The sequence below is a fragment of the Crocuta crocuta genome, unplaced genomic scaffold (assembly GCF_008692635.1).
Source record: "Crocuta crocuta isolate KB4526 unplaced genomic scaffold, BGI_CrCroc_1.0 scaffold13, whole genome shotgun sequence".
Lineage (NCBI taxonomy): Eukaryota > Metazoa > Chordata > Mammalia > Carnivora > Hyaenidae > Crocuta > Crocuta crocuta.
The window spans coordinates 1,258,625-1,278,002 of NW_027530007.1; the positions used below are offsets into that span (position 1 = coordinate 1,258,625).

The 19,378-nt window shown below is 50.0% G+C and overlaps 2 protein-coding genes across 3 annotated transcripts in view; one reads left to right on the top strand and one right to left on the bottom strand.

The window, feature by feature from the left end:
- The window catches only part of MTOR (mechanistic target of rapamycin kinase), a 138,555-nt gene that overhangs the window by 66,067 nt on the left and 53,110 nt on the right, over positions 1-19,378 (top strand). The window lies entirely within an intron of this gene.
- On the bottom strand, positions 6,146-10,909 carry ANGPTL7 (angiopoietin like 7). Its single transcript, XM_077763810.1, has 5 exons — positions 10,540-10,909; positions 8,042-8,142; positions 7,287-7,481; positions 6,473-6,628; positions 6,146-6,358 (listed from the first exon to the last, which is right to left on the bottom strand). Exons 1-5 carry the CDS (start codon positions 10,907-10,909, stop codon positions 6,146-6,148), a joined length of 1,035 nt encoding a protein of 344 aa, XP_077619936.1.

The following is a 19,378-nucleotide window of genomic DNA, read 5'->3' on the forward strand; positions in this document are numbered from 1 at the left end:
TGAAACAGGCTCCAGGCTCTGAGCTGGCTGTCAGCACAGAGCCCGACGCGGGGCTCGAACCCACGAACCGCGAGATCATGACCCAAGTGAAAGTCGGACGCTTAACCGACTAAGCCACCCAGACGCCCCTTTTGTTCGTTTATTTTGAGAGGAAGAGAGAGCGCACGAGTGGGGGAGAGGCAGAGAGAGAGGGAGAGCAAGAATCCCAAACAGGCTCCCCGCTGTCGGCACAGAGCCCAGCACAGGGCTTGAACTCACGAACCATGAGATCATGACCTGAACCAACACCGAGAGTTGGGTATTCAACCAACTGAGCCCCCAGGCTCTTTTTTATGGGGACCCTAATCCCATTTGTGAGGGCTCCACCCTCGTGGCCCAATCACCCCCAAAGACCCCACTTCCAAATCCCATCACACTGGGGGTTAGCCTTCAACACAGGAATTTGGGGGGACATAAACATTCAGTCCACAGGATTCCTCTCCTGGCCCCCAAAATGCATGTCCTTCCTAAGTGTAAAACACATTCATTCCATCACAGCAGCCCCAAAGTCAACCCATTTCAGGATCAGCTCTATAGTCTCACCTAAATATCGTCTCCATCAGGAACAGGCTTGAGACCCTAGGTGCAGTTCATCCTGGCGCAGAATTTGTCTCCAGCTGCGAACCTGTGAAAACGAACAAGTTACATGCTTCAGAATCCACTGATGGGGCCGGAACAGGAGAGACATCCCCATTCCAAGAGACGGGGAAGAAGGAGAGAGTGATGGGTCCCACGCAAGTCCAAAACCAAGCAGGGCAAACCTCATGAGATCCCCAGGCTTGAGAGTAATCCCTTTTGGCTGGGTCCTCTGCCCTCCAAGCCCTCTGGGTGACGCTCTGCCTCTGGCCCCGCCGGGACAGAGGTCCTGGCCCCGCAGCTCGACCAGCTACACCGCCCTGCGGTGGCCTTACCCCCGCGGCTTTGGGCCAAGTTCACGGGCCTGTTAAAAGCAAGGCAATGGTCCTCCTTTTTTAAAACAAGCAGGCAGCCCTGCTGATCTCTGAATCGCCTTCAGGATCATTCTTTACTCATTCATGGCCAAATAGCTCCATAGTCCTGTCCTGTAAAATCCAAGAAGTTCAAGAGTCTTCCTTCATTCCCTCCTGTCTCTTGGCCTGTCTATTCAATGTGGTAGTTTTCCTGCTGGAGGAGCTGGTTAGGTCCGTGGTTCATGACACAAGTCCCCTCAGCAAAGCATCCCGTGGCCACACCCTTCGTGTTCTCTCCAAATGCAGGTACTCATTTCTTACAGTATGGATAGGCCGAGAATTTCCCAAATCTTTAAGTTCTGGCTCCTTTTTTGCTTAATCCGTCTTCGTGGTGTTTCTCTCCTCTCTTGTTTTACTCTAAGCAGTCGGGAAGAACGAAGCCACCCTCGACAGTTTGCTTAGAAATCTCTTCAGCTAATACCTGGTGTCGTCATTCGCAAGTTCTACCTTTCACAGAACACTACGGTGTGAGCACAGTTCAGGCAAATTATTTGCCCCTTTATAACAAGGATTGCCTTTTTCTCTATTACCCGGTAACTGGTCTTCCTTTCCATCTGAGAACTCGTCAGAATGGCCTTTACTATCGAATTTCTATTACCATTCTTTTTTTTTTTTTTTAATATTTTTATTTATTTCTAGGAGAGAAAGAGACAGCATGAGCAGGGGAGGGTCAGAGAGAGAGGGAGACACAGACTCTGAAATAGGCTCCAGGCTCTGAGCTGGCAATCAGCACAGAGCCCGACGCGGGGCTCGAACCCACAAACCGCGAGATCATGACCTAAGCGAAAGTCCGACGCTTAACCGACTAAGCCACCCAGGCGCCACTCTATTACCATTCTGTTCTCAATTATGCACATTCTCTAAGAAGACAGAAGCTTTCTCTCTAGTTCTCTTTTTTCTTTCTGAGCTTTCACCAGAATTTCCCTTTGAGGGTCCATTCGCAGCGGTCTGGGCTTTCTCCAGCACGCAGCCCAGAACTCTCCCAGCCTCTGCCCACCGCCCCGTTCCAGAGTCACTTCCTCGTTCTTAGGTATTTGGTACAGCAGCACCCCGCATCGTGGTACCAGGTTCCTGTGTTAGTCCATTTGGGCCGCTGTGACAAAACACCACAGACCGCCGGAGCCTGAATAGCATTGACTTCTCACGGCTGTGGAGGCTGGGAAGCCCACAGTCAGGGACCAGCACGGCTGGGTCCTGGTGGCACCTTCTTCCAGGTTGTCACCTTCTCACTGTGTCCTCATGCGGCAGAAAGCAGAGCTCAAGCTGTCTGGGGTCTCTTTCCTCAGGGCCCTAATTCCGTCCGTGAGCCACCCCACCCTCATGACCTAATCCCCTCCCAAAGGCTCCACTTCCAAACACTTTGGGAATTGACTGCAACGTAGGAATTGGGGGCCGGGGGACACACATTCAGTCCATAGCACCTGCTTCTCGTCCCAAGTAGAAGAAAGTTAAGTGTCTCATCAAAGCTGGATACTTTCACTGCCCAACCCCTGGCAAGTAATCCCATTTTTAAAATGTTTTCTGACTGAGATTAGCAGAATTGAAACTGAAAACTGGGGCCGGCGCTTCTGAGGTGGCCATACAGCTCCGTACCTTCTCTCACACGTCGTGGAGGATGAAACAGAACGTGCTTTACTCTCGGGGGTGACACTTGGTTCCTGGTGGTTCTGACTGACCTCTGTAGGGTCAGAGACGGTGTGGGCCTCGTCTCTGAATCCTTGGTATCCATGCTCAGCCTGCACCAGGAGAGGTGCCTGGAAAGCAGTGGGTCTGATCAGAACCCGCACACCGCAGGCTAGGTGGCTGGGGGCGCCCTGTGTCCCTGAACAGCTGCTCTCCCCTTTCCCTCAGCTGCGACCTCTGAGTTTTCCCAGATGGGTGAAGTGAGCCACAGACACTGACTTAGAGCCTCAGTGTTTGGGGTTTGTTTGTTTGTTTATGGTAACATTTTTTTCTTCAACATTAACATTGTCATGAGAAGTTTATACTCTGTTTACTCAATTGGGTACCTGTAAAAATATGAGTAAATTTCAGCAGCTATAGGTTTGGATTAGGACACTTTAAATGCCTTTCCCCCAGACTTTATTGAAGCATAGTTAACAAATACAATTGTATATATTGAAAACGTACGACATGAAGGCGAGCACCTGGGTGGCTCAGTCAGTTAAGTGTCCAACTCTTGATTTCAGCTCAGGTCATGATCTTAAAGTTCATGGAACTGAGCCCCGCATCTGGCTCTGCACTGACGGCATGGAGCCTGCTTGGGATTCTCTCTGTCTCTCTCTCTCTCTCCAAATAAACATTTAAAAATAATAATAAATAAAATATACAACATGACTTGATACACATTACGGAATGCTTATCAAGCTCAAGATTATTAACACAGCCATCACCTCACATTGTTAACTCATGTGTGTGTGATGAGGACGCTTAAACCCCTCTCAGCAACTTTAAAATGTACAGCACTGTGCAGCTGTGGTCCCCACACCGTGCATGAGGCCCTTAGAACCTGCTCATCTTACACGGGAATGTTTGTGCCCTTCAACCTGTCTCCCCATTTCATTTCCCTGGTTCTCCACACCCCCTAGCAACCACGGAAATCAGGTGGTGGTTTTGGTTTTTGTTTTGTTTTTTTTTTTAGATTCCACATGTAAGAGATACCATATGGTATTTTTCTTTTTCTATCTTCTTTCACTTAGCGTAATGCTCTCCTGATTCATCCATGTCGTCATAAACGGCAAAATTTCCTTCTTTTATGTGGCTGAATAATATTCCTGTGTGTGTGTGACATTTTCTTTATCCATTCATCTGTCACAGGACACCTAGGCTGTTTCCATGTCTTGGCCACTGTGAATAATGGTGCAGTGAACATGGGAATGCAGATGTCTCTTCAAGATACTAATTTCTTTTCCTTTGCATTATATACCCAGAAGTGGAATTTCTGTATCATGTGGTAATTTTATTTTTAAAATTGTACCCATCTCCATTCCCACTAACGACGTACAAGCGTTCCCTATTTTCCACATCCCCGCCAACACTTGCTATCTCTTGCCTTTTTGATAACGGCCATCATACCTGGCATGAGAAGATATCTCATTGGATGGTTTGCATTTCCCTGAGGATGAGCGATGTTGAAAACCTTTTTGTGTACCTATTGGCCATTCCATGAATGTCTTCTTTGGAAAAATGTCTATTCAGGACCTTTGCCCCCTTTTTAATTGGAGGATTTACTTTTTTGCTATTAAGTTGTATGCTTCCTTTACGTATTTTGGATATTAGCTCCTCACGAGGGGCTATAGATGGCAAATCTTTTCTCCCTTACTGTAGGATGCCTTTTCAACGTATTGCTTCTTTGCTGTGGAGAAGCTTTTTAGTTTGAGGCGGGCCCACTTATTGATTTTAGCCTTTGGTGCCTAGAGCTTCAGACGTGTTTTAGTTGTGGGGTTAGAGGAGAAGAGAGAGGGGATTATTAGCTACCTCTGCCAGAGGCATCTATGCTTTTACTGCTCTTCTCCTAACCCCCTGATCTTTTTATCCTCATTTTCCGGGCAGTACTGCACTGGCTGCCGGCATCTCTGACTCCCCGCCTGCCTCGGGGAGTTTGTTTGAAGGCCTGTCCTGCGGAATGCCCTGCTGCAGTACACTTCTTCTCTGCTCACTCTGTTCCTTTGAAAGTCCCCTAGTTCTTATTTCTAAGGTTAAATAGGCTCCCAGCAGTCCAAGAACTGTAGGTACAATAGGGAACACTGAGGGGAAATAATGGCTTACCTTATGCTGCCGGACTCAAGGGAATGGTTCATTTTGGCAAGAAAAATGACTTCCTAACACTCCCGATGAGTTTGGCATCTGTTATGGCTAAAGACATGCCGCCTCTCTGTACGTGTTAGTCTGCTCAGGGAAAAAGTAGAAGGGTTGGTTTGCAAAGTTCTGCAGCCTGGCGGTGGCATTGGGCTCCATTGCGATTAGGTGGCTAGATCTGACCTCTCCCAGCGGCTGCTGCTCTTTTCGGCCTCCGCCTTTTCGCTTTCTGGCTTCCAGCTTTGGCTTCCCTGAAGACTGTAACAAAATCAGTCTCTTTCTTACCGCTCACCCTCTGGTTTTTCACTTAATGGTAGTGGTGATAATTTAAAAGCCAACAAGTTTAAAAGAATTTATTGTGGAAGGAAAAAGAGACTTTGGATGTTTACAACATACTACAGTATTTTATTTTTACAAAGCACAAATGCCTATATACAGCATGAATTATTAACCATAGTGTCATCTACCTTCATTTTGCAGCCACTTTTTATAGACAAGTTAAAAGAGGAAGCTCTTTGAGCCCTTTTCTTACAAAGTAAAAAATAAAAACAGATATATCTGTATTGACTGAACAGTTTAAGGCAGTTTTGTGTAAGCATCCACGAGGAACTTTCCCCACCTCCTGAAACTCCCCAGCCGCCACTAGACCCACTTGTGCCTTTCAACACACTGCACCCTGACCAAAGCCGGGCAGGGAGGTGCCAGAGGCCCCCCCTGCCAGGCCCGGGACCCCAGAGATCCCTCCTGGGTCAATCCACTGGCAACAGAATTATTTTCATCTTTAAGAAAAAAAATATGTAGACTGAAGGTAATTTCATTGGATTGGATTTAAAAATCGAAACGCCTTTCCTCCACCACTCTCTTTTCTGCCTTTCTCCATCGCCCAGGGCCTCTCCTCGAAGATCAAGATCACACAATTCTTTTTAGCCAAGGGGTCTATTTTCTGCCCTCACATAACCTAGGCCTTTGACTAAATAGACACAGTGATGTCATAATTACTTTCCTTTCACCGAAAAATCAAGTGGAAAGGAGAGGCTTTGAGTGAATATGGCAGAGATCAGAGGCACAGGGAGCCCACCTGGGCCAGCCCCCTGAGAAGTTGTGTGATGACCCATCGCGGTTAAATAACTCATCACACTTAATGTAATGTCCTTGTCCTTAACAGTTTCATTGGGCTCCTTAGAGACGGACACTCATTGGAGATTCTAGGCTGTTTTCCATCCCTAACTTTTCTCTACTCCCTCCCTCCCCTTCCCTGCCCTCACCCAGCCTCTGTTTGTCCCCATTTCCCCGGCCCTGCCCCGCGCCAGGCCCCCCACTCAGGGCTGGAAGTCTTCTGGGAAGATTTTCATCTCCACGCGCCGGAGGGAGTAGCTCGAGCCGTGCCAGCCGTACCACGTGATTCCATCCAGGTGCTTGTTGTGCTCCCCGAGGCGGTAGTAGACCCCATTGAGGTTGGAGTCTGTGCAGCAGTTGTACCAGTAGCCACCTGGCCCGAGAAAGAGATCGGGGCCCGTAAGCCCGGTTTGTCCCTGCCCCGGAAACGGCGGACAGATGGGCCGGGAGGATTGGCGGAGGGAGCCGCTGCCTGAGCAGGAGCTCAGCGGTCAGGGCCGGTATCCACCGAAGTGCGGAAGCTAGGACGCCGGNTCCTTGGTGCTGAAAGCCGTGTTGTTGTGATAGAGGAGGGCGTCGTTCCCTGCGTCGCCGCTGTAGTTCCCCAGGAAGAGGCGGTAGCTGTTCAGTTCGTTGCCCAGAGCGAAGCGGCTGTACTCGGCGTGGCGCACGTTGCCCTCCCAGTCCTGTCGGGAGCAGGCGGAGCCTGAGAGGAGCTGCCACGGGGCTGTGTCTCCTGCCGCCCGCCAGCCCCCCTCTCAGCGTGCAGCTGCCTGTCCTTTCACATGGGGGGGGGGGTCGGAGCCCAGGCTGTATCGCCTGTTCGCCTTTAGCTACCACACTAGGCTTGGGAGTCACAAAACAAGGATCCCTGGGCAAAGGTCCCTCCTGAGGCCCCATCTGGCCTGGATTAGCCTCTCTTTCCGCATCCTCCCTGCCCTGTCTGTCTGCAAGGTGTGGGTGTGTGTTTCCCCGTGTCCCATGCAGAGCCATTTGAGTAGGTCACGGGGCCTCCAGTCCCCTCACGACCGTCACCAGTCAATGTCAGAAAGGTCTGCACACAGAGGAGCTCAGGCCCCAGGCCCGAGCGGGGGCCACAGTGTTTCAGTACAGCTGACTGTTGGCGCCCCCGCTCCGGCCCGAGTCCAGCCTCTTGTGTAGCCGCAGCCTCGCTTTGGTGAGAAAACAGGGAAAAACCTCTTCTCCCTCAGCTGTCCGACAACCTGCAGGAAAACCGGCACAGCAAGCACACAAGCCCATAGTCCGTCAGAGTGGGAAGGGCGCCCCCGGGTCGCACACGGTTGTGTGCGGCACCGGCTCCAGGCGCAGGGGCCTCACGCTCACCTCCATCTCCACGCGCAGCCGGGTTGGGCGCCTGGAGAGCCGGTGGATGTGTTCGTTCCCCAGCCAGAAGTCCCCGCGGATGCTGCCGAAGCCCTGCTTGTACTGTCTCCAGTCCCGGAAGAAGGAGACAAGGCCGCTCTTGCGCCTCTGGATGGTGGTCCAGCCGCCGCCGGACGTCTCCATGTCACAGAACACCTGTGGCAGAGAGGATGGCCTGGTCAGCAGCCCACGGCGGCAGGAAGGAGAGCAAGGGCGGGCCTCGTCGCCTCCCTCCCGTTTCTGCAGGGCCGGTGGATGTGTGCGGGCTCACTCTGACTCTGCCCCAGTGTCGGCGAGCAGGAGCGGGGTGGTGGTTTGCTGAGGAAGAGGTGTCAAAGTGGAGGACGGGGCAAGCGCACATGTAGTTAGAAGAGAGGAAAATCTGGGTGCACTCTCTATGTATTCTCTCTTTCCCCTTCTCCCAAGATTAACTCTCTAGGTTTGGCAAGGCCCATCAGCAAGTTGGGTGGTTATAGAATGATCTGTGTTGGAAGATTTGGCGTTTGATCGGTAGTGACTTGAAGGGACCAAAGAGATGCTGGGGGAGGGGATTGCCCCCACAAGTTGAGCGTGTGGCTAGCTCTCTGATATTCAGTGTGTTTGATTCTCTGTCTTGAGTTTCCCATTCTCTAGACCGTGACCGGTCCTGTGGCCCCCAGCTGTGTGAGGGGACGGGGGACAGGTAGAACCTGGGCAGTGGGCTCTGGCGACCTCACCTCCAGCTCAGGGCTGCCCAGAAAGTCATCAGGAGGAAGCTTGTACACTCCAGAGATGCGGTAGTTCTTCTGGTAGAGGGACGAGCAGTCATAGATGGCGTCTGCAAGAGGAGCAAACCGTAGGAGTGAGTGCCCAAACCCAGGGGCTCCGCGGTAGGTGGGCATTTGTGCTCCGCCTCTGTTGGAAGTTTAAAAACTGAGACTTCATTTCTACCACGAAATTCACAGGAGTGTTCATTACCAGGCAATGTCTGGGTTTTGGAGGGGGGTAGCCATTGGGTGACCAAAAGGGAGTGTATTTTGGCTTTGTTGGTGTTGGGGAAGCCCTCACCTCACATGGATAGCAGCAGCAATGAGACCAGCAGAGAGGTGGTTTCAGGTTAACCCCAAAATAGATCATCCTGCTGAGTTCTAGGCCGTGAACTCTGGGAACACCATGGGATGCGAGGGCCACATAACAGATGCGCCTGTTTAGTAAATTTCACTTCTGGGACCACTAGCGTCTCTTACCACATACATCATGAGCATCTCATAGGGTCTGGTTTTGTTGTTTTCTTGGTTTGTCTGTTTGGGAGTGGGGGTGGTTTTTCAGAGGGAATGGCTATTTCTGCCTTTGACAATGGCTATTTTTATCTAGAGAATGGCTACTTTTATCTGTTTTTGCCTACTAGGACCCTAATTAAGGGAGATCAATTTAACATCTTCTCCCTCCCCCCCCCCAACCCCCATCTAACACTGCTCATTCCTCAAACGGAAGCGCAGACACCCTGGGGAACCTTGGGGGCCTCCCCTGGTAACATCATTAAACAAGCAAACCAGAGCATCGAGCGGGCTGCTGGTCACCCTGGGGTTCGTTTAAATGCTTCCTTGGCTGCCCTGGGGCTACAGCTTTGTGTCAGATTTTGTCTCCGGGTCTCAAGTCTCGAGAACACCTTTCCTGATGGGACTCGACGAGTGGGAGCTCTTGCTGTCCAGGAGACGTTCCCTGCCCTCTGTCTCTGGGGTCCTTTCCTTGGGAAACACACAGGTGCTCACTGCCACCAGGAGCCACCCCAGGCAGAGCATACTGAGGGAGGGGGAGGCGTGTGCCTCCACCCTCGGCGCCCTTCGTTCTCTGTGACTGAGGAAAGCATCGACTTACAGCTCTCTCCGACGAGCCACCTGTGTAGAGAGTCTAAAGGTGACCTGGCACCTGGTCGTAGACAAGAAAGCTGAGGAATGATGTCCTGGGCAAGAAGAGTGAGAGGCCCAGCAGGGGAGCTGCCTTTGACCCCCAAGAAACTCCCTGCTGGGAAGGGAGAAAACCCCAGTTGGAGGAGCGGGAGGCAGCACAGTCTCCAGTCTGGCCTGCTCTGCCGCGCGTCTGGGTTCGTCTCACAGGCCAACTCAGGACGCACTTGTCTGGAAAATGTCCTGAAGATGCCTTCCTAGTTCCCCAGTGCCGGGCAGGAAGTACTTGCTTAGGAAGTGATTTTCACACGGCGTTTATTAGATAATGGGCCATTTAGGCTTATTTCACGTTAAAGCTTTTTCTCCCTTTGAACTGAATCACCAGTGACTTACTCTGTTCTGTTTCACGACTTGGTCTATGAGGTGACCAAAAGTTTTTATATCAGCCATATGTGACATATCTGTAGGATCTTCTCCTGACAAGTCATCATTTCCTGATGATTTCAGAAACCCCTATTTCTTGTCTCTGAGCCATAAATTCACCTTGGCCAGTCTGAGCCAACCTAACGAGCAACCAAAAGTTACTTTAGAAAAAAAAGCATTCAATGTATCTTATGGGGGGAGACAGTGGCTAAAAATCCAGATTTCAGCATTGCATTTTCCTATTTGCTGTAACAGGAGAATTTTATTTGAGATCATGGGGAAAAATAGAAATCTCAGATGTGAGGAACCTTGAGCCTGTCCTTCCTGACACAAAGGGTTTCTTCTCCTGGCTCCAGGCAGCATCTATACCTAATTTGGAGCCAGTGGGAAGAGTCATGTATGCAGAGACAGGACGCAAAAACCCATTAATGCCGTTCCACTGAGTCTTACAGACACGAGGGAATGGTCTTTGGCAAAACTTGGCTTCTAGAACAACAGATGTGGCTGGCAATTTTGGTGTTCATGCCTGCTTCCTTGGGACTGTGGGTACAGCCTGTCAGCTCGGGATAAGGAAGCGAACCAATCAGGGAGACTCGAACCCTGTTTCTAAGACTTGTGGTGTGACTCTGGGCAAACCACGTCGTCCCTCTGTGCTCCAGTGGGGGGAATTCATACCTTCCATATGCTAAAACATGGTGTGAGTAAAGAGACTGTGCAGACACTGGGGACATGGACAGAAATTTAGAGAACATCAGCGCCGGTGGCACATTCCCAGGAAAACATACTCCCAAAGAACCCCCAGTCATCGTTCTGATGGCCAAGCTCTCCAGAAACCGTGCCACACAGAGGTGCTCAGGTGTGTGAACGAGAAGGTGTCAATTAGCGTGAGGACACGGCCTCCTTACCTGCTGAGGTCTGGGTGACAGTCTGTGCTGCCTGTAGCTGCATGATGTCAATCTGGTTGTTCATTTCCGAGTACTTGCTCTCTGCGTCTGTGAGCCGTGACTCCATGCGCTTGGTGCTGCTCTCCAGCTCCATCACCTGCATGACCACACTGACCCAGTCCCTCTCCTGCTTCGCGCTCAGTTCGCTCAGCAGACTGCTCAGATTGGCGATCTGGGCCCTGAGCCCCTCTGCCTCCGCACAGCACGCGGCCACCTTGAGTTGCGCAGGGGTCTTACGCTTCGGGGGCTTCTGTGGCCACACCGGGTGGCTGACGAAAGCTGTGATGAGAATGCAGAGCCAGGTCAGAGCTGAGAGAGTCTTTTTCAGCATTTCGCGGGCCCGGGTGAGGAAGAGTCTTCCTTTGGGGGATCTGGCTCTGCCTGACTGAGGTCTGCAAAGCTGCAGCAGATCACAACCACGCACTTTCACTCTGGATGGGCTCACCACCCTGTTGCGGCCTCTTTTCCCTTGCTCTTTCTTAGCCTTTCTCAAAGCTTGAGGTTAAAAGTGCAGCTTCGTTGGGCTCCCTATACCTTTTCTTCCCAAGCCCAAACGCTCTACAAACTCAGCATCTTAAATATTGTTTGCTGCCTGCATCTCCACCCCCACTGTGGTCGTGCCTGGTGATGTAGCCCCTCCCAGCTCGTCTGGGAGGGTCAGGTGCCTGTTGGGTGAAGTCAGCGCAAACTTAGGCCAGAGGGGAGGAGGGACGCAGGGGCGAGTCTTCCTTTCCTTGCCTGCACAGTCTCTGGGCTGAGACAAGAAGACTGAATTTGTGTTTCCAATTTCGCCTATTAGATTATGCCCCTGCCAGCCACTGGCTCAGCTCTATCAGCGAGCAGGGCAGGGTCAGAAGAATTTCCAAATTCCATTCTACAGGTTACATAACCATGGGGTGAGTGTAAGGTAGGCAAAGAGAATTGGGAATAAGACTCCCTCCCACTCACCCAGGGAGGCCTGTTAATGTAATCCGTGCTGTTTATATGATGATCCGGTATATTTTTGGCACCCTACTGAGTGTGCTCTTAACAAGGCTGGTTATTCCTTTCTCTGATCATCACTCAGAGAATGATGTTTTCCAAAACCCTCATTCCACCTAGATCTGACACTGTCACAGTGGAAAATCTCCAACTTAGAAGAGCTCTAGAAATAGAGTAAGCATCTCAGGAAGCAAAAAAAAAAAAAAAAAAAAAAAAAAAAAAAAAAAAAAAAAAAGACTTTGTAGTTTGCATCCACAGGATTTGCTCAGTCGTCTTTCTTTTTATGCACTTTCTTCTTCCACAAGTGGCCCCGTATTAGCTCCTCACACTTGGCATTTGACAAGGAGGTGTCGGAGAGGACGGCAGGGACAGAACCCCAGGAGTGCTGGACACGGCCCTAGTGTGGCCATGCACACGTGCGTCGGTCCGTAGGCACAGCAGGGCACAGGCCCATCCTTGGCCCGTGATTTGAAACTTGGAATGTATATTAAATCATAGGGAAGGGAATCTCCGTCCCCTAATAAATCCATATTGACAGTCTCATTTCCCTCTTCCCGTATCACACAGTTTGCGAATCTGAAGCTCTTCTCTATATATGATGTACATCCCTGAAAATAGGGATACTGTCACTTCTCATGTATTATATTTGAAGGGTGTTACTCCTTTGAAAACAAACGGGGAAAAACCTGGGATTTCAGCAAACCTTAAATACTTAAAATGAGCTTTTCACTGAGAACCTGTACAGAGGCCCCTCGGTCCTGGAGCGGTACTGACTCTGCCTCTGGAACATACTCTTGCTGCTTCCGTGTTACGGAGCCTCCGAGGCAGACCTCGTACTCTTGCCGGTCGGTGCGGGTCCTTCACACAAGCCTGGTGCCTGACCAGCCCCCTTCCCTGCCATGGTCCCCGGAGCCCTTCAATACTTGGCACTTCTGGCTTCAGAAAGTCGTTTCTGTTCAGCAGCTAGAGTAACCAGACGGTGTTTTTTTCTCCCCCTTTAAATGACAAAGCAGTCGTGGCTCAGGTAGCCCAGGGCTTGTGTTCTCCTCTCCCGAGTCTCCTTGCCTACCGAGGCGTGCGGGTGTGGCCAGCACCCCACAGCAACTTGCCGTTCCGCTCGGAAGAGCCAGTCCCCGCGCTCAGTTCGCAGGTACCCAGCCCAGCTGTCTCGGCCACACAGAGTTCATTTCACTAACACGAACGCAGCCCCCACCATCACCATCCAACGGCCCCTGAACCCGGTGAGGATCCTCAAGTCCATCTCCCAGCCGTCAGCTGACACCGAGCCTGTGCCACGTGCCGCCGAGGCACGTGGAGCGTCACGTGTGTCCCCCGCCATCTTGGCTCCCGCCTGCAGCAGCGCAGTAGAGGAAGGAGCAGGGAACAGTGGGGCGTTAGGGACTCCCGGCCAGCTTTTTGTTTGTGCTTTCCAGTGGCCACTTCCCCGGCCCAAACAGGAAACCGTTATGAATAGAGTTTCATATCTGGGCAGAAAGTGAATCAGTCATTTGTATCCGCAGCCCATGTAGCAATCGCTTCTGGGGGTTCATAGGTTTGGACCAGAAGCACCTAGCTGTTGGCATGAATGCCTGCTCTCTGACATTTATTTGCTGAAAACCTGTTTTTCTAACATGAGGGGTAAGCTGGACACAGCTGCTTTCCTTATTTGAAGATTTTCTTAAATCACCTAAGCTGCCCGAATGTCAATAATCCCCCCAAATTAAAAAAAAAAAATATATATATATATATAGCAAATTAAGAGCATTTCCCATGCCAGATCGATCCTGTAAACATTCACAGCCCTGCAATGTCTTAGAGCCTAAATTTCTAAAAGACGTAAAAGTAAGCCCTTGTTTTGAGTACAGCTAAGCCGGTGGAGAAAACCAGGAAGAATGTGAAGGACGAGACTAGTTTTCCCTTCGGCAAGAGGCTTTTACCTTCTCTGCCCTTCAGTGGATAAAGTGACACTAAAAATGGGAATTAACTGAGAAAATGAGGAAAACCTGTGTTGGATGTCTTGCAGTTTTTCCTTTTCTCTATTTTGCTGGTGGTGAAAGAGGGTCAGCTCGGTGTTCCCGGGGAAGATGTTTATGAAAATCAAGTTTATACTCTTAATGAGAAAAGCCAGGGAGCTTTTACTTAGCCTGGAAGTTCTCAGAGACTTCACTGTCTGGGCTGCACCGCCTTGGGCTGGCGCCAAGGACTGGAAGCTTCCGAGCAGCCCGAGGATTACAGCGCCGGGGAGGGCCTATAGGTGGGCTCCCTTCCACCCAAGCGGAGCGTCACGTCCCATAGTCTCAAAAATGTCCCGATCGGAGAGCCTCCTCCTTTGCTAATATATTCCTGGCCTAGCTGCCCCTAAGCCATCACTGGCACAATTGGTGAGGGAAACCGCTCCCCTCAGAATCAGACTCTCAGTCTGTGGAAAGAGTACATCTCAGAAGAACCTGCCTTGTCATTTCAATAGTGTTTGTCATGGGGATATTTTACTTCTCCTAAAGTCTTTTAGTGAGTCACAGCTTTGCCTTACTGTATGCAGCCATTTAACACCTGATGCTTCTTTTTTTTTTTTAAATGTTTATTTATTTTTGAGAGAGAGAGAGACAGTGCGCAAGTCGGGGTGGGGCAGAGAGAGAGGGAGACACAGAACCTGAAGCAGGCTCCAGGCTCTGAGCTGTCAGCACAGAGCCCGACACGGGGCTCGAACTTACAAACTGTGAGATCGTGTCCTGAGCTGAAGCCAGATGCTTAACCGACTGAGCCACCCAGGTGCCCCAGTACCTGATCCTTCTGTCCATCAGTCCTGTTTCTGTCTCAGCTAAATGCCATCCATCACAGAAGGTATACATCTGTCTCTCCCTAAGCCTCCTGACTTGCCACCTCTACCAGAGTGCATTCTGGACGTGTTAGAAATCGTTTCTCGGGCCTCCTTCTAGAGTCTATTATTTCATGACAGCACCTAGCAAAAGAGCCTGTCTCTGCTCTCAGACTTTGTAGTAAACCTCTGCTCTGTTAGCCAGCGTGCAGGGCATTAGTTAACAATGCCGGCCCAGCCTCACCGTTCCGTTGCAGAGACAGCTGAGCTCTAGGACAGTGTGACATGCTAGGTCGGGGACACCAAGGAGGAGTACCCAACCCAGATGTATTCTGGAAGGCCTCCCAAGGGGAGGGATACCCAGGTTTCACAGAGAAAGGAGGAGGTAGCCAGGGGTGGGAGGTGGGCACTCTGAGCACGGTGCAGCTTTTTGACCTTGGCTTAGTAGGAAGACGTAAGTAGTTGAGTGTGGCTTAAGAGTCCGGGGCAAAGGACAGTTAAAGCAGAGAGGAGGTGTGGAGCCAGGCCTGAGGCCCCTGAGGAGTCCATGTGAGGAGCCTGATTGCTACTCTGAATTCAGACGAGCCTCTGGAAGGAATCTAGGCGGCTCTTACCTTTGTCGCTCTATTTTCCTGAGTCTCACCGGAAAAGGGGCTTTGCATACTTGCCCCACAAGATTTTTAACTGGAAACGGGTGGCATAGAACATCTGGATTTCTTGAAATTGTGATGCATTCATATTAAATGTCCTGAAGGGATCATCTGGCTTGAGGATTAAGGAGGCTGTATACAAAGGATTTGAAATAGTTGGGTCTAGAAATCAGACAAATTTGGGTTCTAATACCTTCTCGTCATTTGGTAGCTATATGACCCTGGGCAAATTATTTCTCTGGGTTTACAGTTCTGTGCAGTGGCGATGCGAATCCTAACTACTTTACCTTACAGGACTTGGGGTTCAGTAAAGCAAAGGATTAAAAATAGTTAAGGCAGGGCGCCTGGGTGGCTCAGTTGGTTAAGCATCCGTCTTCAGGACATGATCTCCTCATTTGTGAGCTTGAGCCCCGCATCAGGCTCTCTGATATTAGCACAAAGCCCACATCAGATCCCTCTGTCTTACACTCTCTCTCTCAAAAATGAAATAAACATTAAAAAATAATAACAAAATAAAAATTAAAAACAGTTAAGGCATTTTTGGGTTGCCTGGGTGGCTCAGTCAGTTAGGCATTCGACCTCAGCTCAGGTCATGATCTCGTGTTCTGTGAGTTCAAGCCCCACATTGGGTTCTGTGCTGACAGCTCAGAGCCTGGAGCCTGCTTTAGATTCTGTGTCTCTGTCTCTCTCTGCCCCTCCCCTGCTCACACACACAATCTCTCTATCTCAAAAATAAATAAATGTTAAAAAAAATTGTTTTAATTGGTTAAGGCATTTTTGAATAAGATAAATAAATTTAGAGGAGCTAAACTATGAGAAATCAAGATTTATCATAAAGCTACTATTAGTGATTAAGGCAATATAGTGGTGGCACAAGGCTAAACCCATAGCTAAATGGAGCGGAATCAGATGTCCGGAAACACCCACATGGATGTAGACACTGATTTTTGACAAGGTGGCACCACAGAACACTGAGGAAAGGGCAGTCTTTTCAGTAAGTTCTTCCAGGTCAGCTCGATAGCCTTACGGGGAGAAGAGGGGCTCTTGACCCTTGCCTCACGCCACACATAAAACTTCAAGTTCAGAGGAGGCCTCAGTTCCACGTGTGAAAAGTAAAACTAAAGCTTCTAGAACATTGGATATTATCTTCGGCATGTTGGGAGTAAGCGAAGGTTTCTTAAACAAGATACAAAGAGCGCTAACCATGCAAGAAAGTGTTATCAAACGCAGTAGAAGGAGTTACCTCTGTTCATTAGAAGATACCATGAAGAGAGTGAAAAGGGAGGAATATTATATCCAGTACGTATCTTTGTGTATATTGCATCCAGAGTATATATACAACTCTTCTCAACTTTTAAAAGGTAGCCAACTTCAAGACTGGCAAGAGATGTTACCAGGCACTTATTTCACAAAAGAGGTTCTCCAGAAGGCCGATAAACACATGAAAAGCTGCTCAAGGTCATTAGTCATTACGGAAATTCAAATCAAAACTATCACATGCCACCAGTACACACACTGAAATGGGAAATGCTGACAGTGCCAAGTGCTGACGAAGATGGGGAGCTGTCAGGCTTTTCATATACTTCCTGTGGAAATGAAAATTGCTAGAAACACCCTGGAGAGCAGTTTGTCAGTGTCCTCAAAAGCTGAACGTACCCTGTGACCCAGCGGTGCTACTTCGAGTTAGAGTCCTAACGGAAATGCAAGCACCCTTGCACCAAAGCCAGGTATGAGAACGTTGGTAGGAGCACCACTCGTACTAGCCAAGAGCTGATGGCCACCTGAATGCCCATCAGCGAGATAAGTTGTGGTATATTCATAGAGTGAACTAGTCTTCAGCACTAGAAGGAAAAACTATCGTGGCATATGTAGCAACACGGACGTTTCTCCCAGATGTCATGTTGAGTGTCAGGTGAAGTTCAGACCCCGGCAAAACTGTGGGGCACCTGGGTGGCTCAGTCAGTTAAACGTCCGACTCTTGATTTTGGTTCAGGTCATGATCTCACAGTTCTGTGGGTTCAAGCCTGACATCAGGCTCTGCGCTGACAGGCTCTCCCCCTCTCTCTGCCCCTTCTCTGCTTGCGCTCACTCTCTCTCTCAAAGTAAAAAAGCAAACAAACAAAAAACACTGGCAACATAACCAGTTGTGTCAGACATCAGATAGATAGTTGTTGCCTCTGGGGATGAGGAGGGGAGCCGCGGTCGGGAGAAGCTCGGTGCTTCTGGGCAAAGGCTGTGTGTTGTGTTCTGCTTCTCACTCCAGGTGATATTTACAAGGTTGTCTTCACTCCGTGATTTGTCAGGCTGCGCCCTGTGTGCACTTTTCTATATATGTGTGTTACACTTCAACTAGGAAGTTGGTTTGACAATAGATGGTGCTAAGCGTGCCTGGGTGGCTCAATCGGTTAAGCGTCTGACTTTGGCTCAGGTCATGATCTCACGGTTCGTGGTTTCAAGCCCCACGTCAGGCTCTGTGTTGACAGCTCAGAGCCTGCAGCCTCCTTCGGATTCTACGTCTCCATCTTTCTGTGTCCCCCCGCCCCCAGCTGTCTCTCTCTCCCAAAAATAAATAAACATTAAAAAAAAAAAATAGATAGTGCTCATGAAGCAGGGTAGTAACAGACATAGTAACATAGTCAGTGTCCAGCCAGCCAATATTAAATATTACCGTTTAGGTGTGTAGTTATCATCTCATCATAAAAGCCTTCCCTGCCCTTCTGAATCCAAACTAAGCTCCCTCACATTAGTCCCCATCTAGGCGCTCTGTTTTCTTCGTGATGTTTACCTTCACAGCATTTATTTCAGAGTTTTTTGGTTTCTTTGGGGGGTTGTTTATACATCTAGTTCACTGGCCTCTAAGCTCTGTGAAAGCAAAGCTGTCGTATTTACCATGGTAGCTCTAACCTCTATCTCAGCACCAGGCTGAGACCAAAGAGCTCCTGATTTGGAGCTTGTCAAGTGAGAGAATGCATCCCCGGCAGGTTCTCGTCACCTAAACGTCTGTCACGGAGTATAGGGGTCTCTGTCCGTGGTCACTGGTGGTACTTTGTCGTGGTGAGGTCTTCATCATTGGCCTCAGTGGTCTGTCCCGCTACGAGTCTGTTTTCCTTCTGTCGGTCTTCGTCACAGAATCAGAGGAAGTGGGAACTGGAAACACTGACGTCATCTGGTTCCACCTTGTATTTTAACCACTAACCGGAGGCAGCATCCTTACTGCACAATCCCTCTGTCTCCCTGGAAACCATCAGTTTGTGGCTCACCCTCTTTACATATGAAGACGATGAGCAGAAGGACCACTGAGCATTTGGGGCAAGGTTTTGTCCCGCTCCACTGTCTTCCGGAGGCCCGAGTGAATGGTGTACCCGGTCACTTCAGCCTGCACCAGCCTGTCAGTCCACCAGCATTGTGGCCTGAGGGGCCCCACGCAGCAGCTGATGTTGAAGGCAGCACGTCCCCGTAAAAACAGCCGCACCGCTGGACAGCTGTATTCCCCAGACCTTATCCAGGAACCTGACAGATCTTGCTGTCTCCGAAAGGGGATGAAATACCCATTACGTTGCAGTAGCAGAAAGTCACTCTTAGCTGGAGACAAGACCCTGTCAGAGGTGCAGATTAAGATCCCCCGTTCATACCCTGGGACCACAGAGCTTCCCTTTGGGCCGGACCTCTGCCGCCCTGATGTGGGCAGCACTGATGGGGAAAGTGGACTGTAATTCTTTGAGAATGTTCGAGAAGTCGAGCCAGTTGTGCCTGAGCAGCCATTTAATGGCAAGTGTGACGGCTCTTTGCAGCTTACTGGCAAGGGCCAAGAGGGGTGAATAAAACCCACTCTGTCTTAATTCTAAACACATGTTCCCAGGGTGTCACCACTGTGTTGCTTGGAAGTAGGAGTCCTGCTTTTACAGTTGTTTCCTGGCTTCCAGAAAAGGTACAGAGTCGTGTTCTTTTCCCCCACCTCTGCTGGAAGAAAAGGCACTCCGGCCAGAGGGGTGAGGACTTGCTCAAAGCTCCTCGCTTCTCGGCAAAAACACATTCCAAACCTCTGGGCTCATGCTGACTTCAAAAGCACACTGTGCCTCTAGGAATCTGTGCCCCTCGTCGGGCAGCTGCCCGCAGGGGAGAGTGGGTGGACAGAGGGCACCCTCTGCCGCCAGAGCACTAACGCAGATTCTATCTTCCTGGGCCCATCTTGTTCTTTCGTGCCCTCTTAAAGTCCAGCCCTACCCAAGAGGTCAGGTCTCTCACCAGCCGCCGGTAGAGCATAAATGTATTTCTGGCTGTTAGAAGACTTTCTACAAGTTCAGTGTACAACAGCATGCCTTTATAGAGCACCTTAAAAACCCCAAGGGAGGCT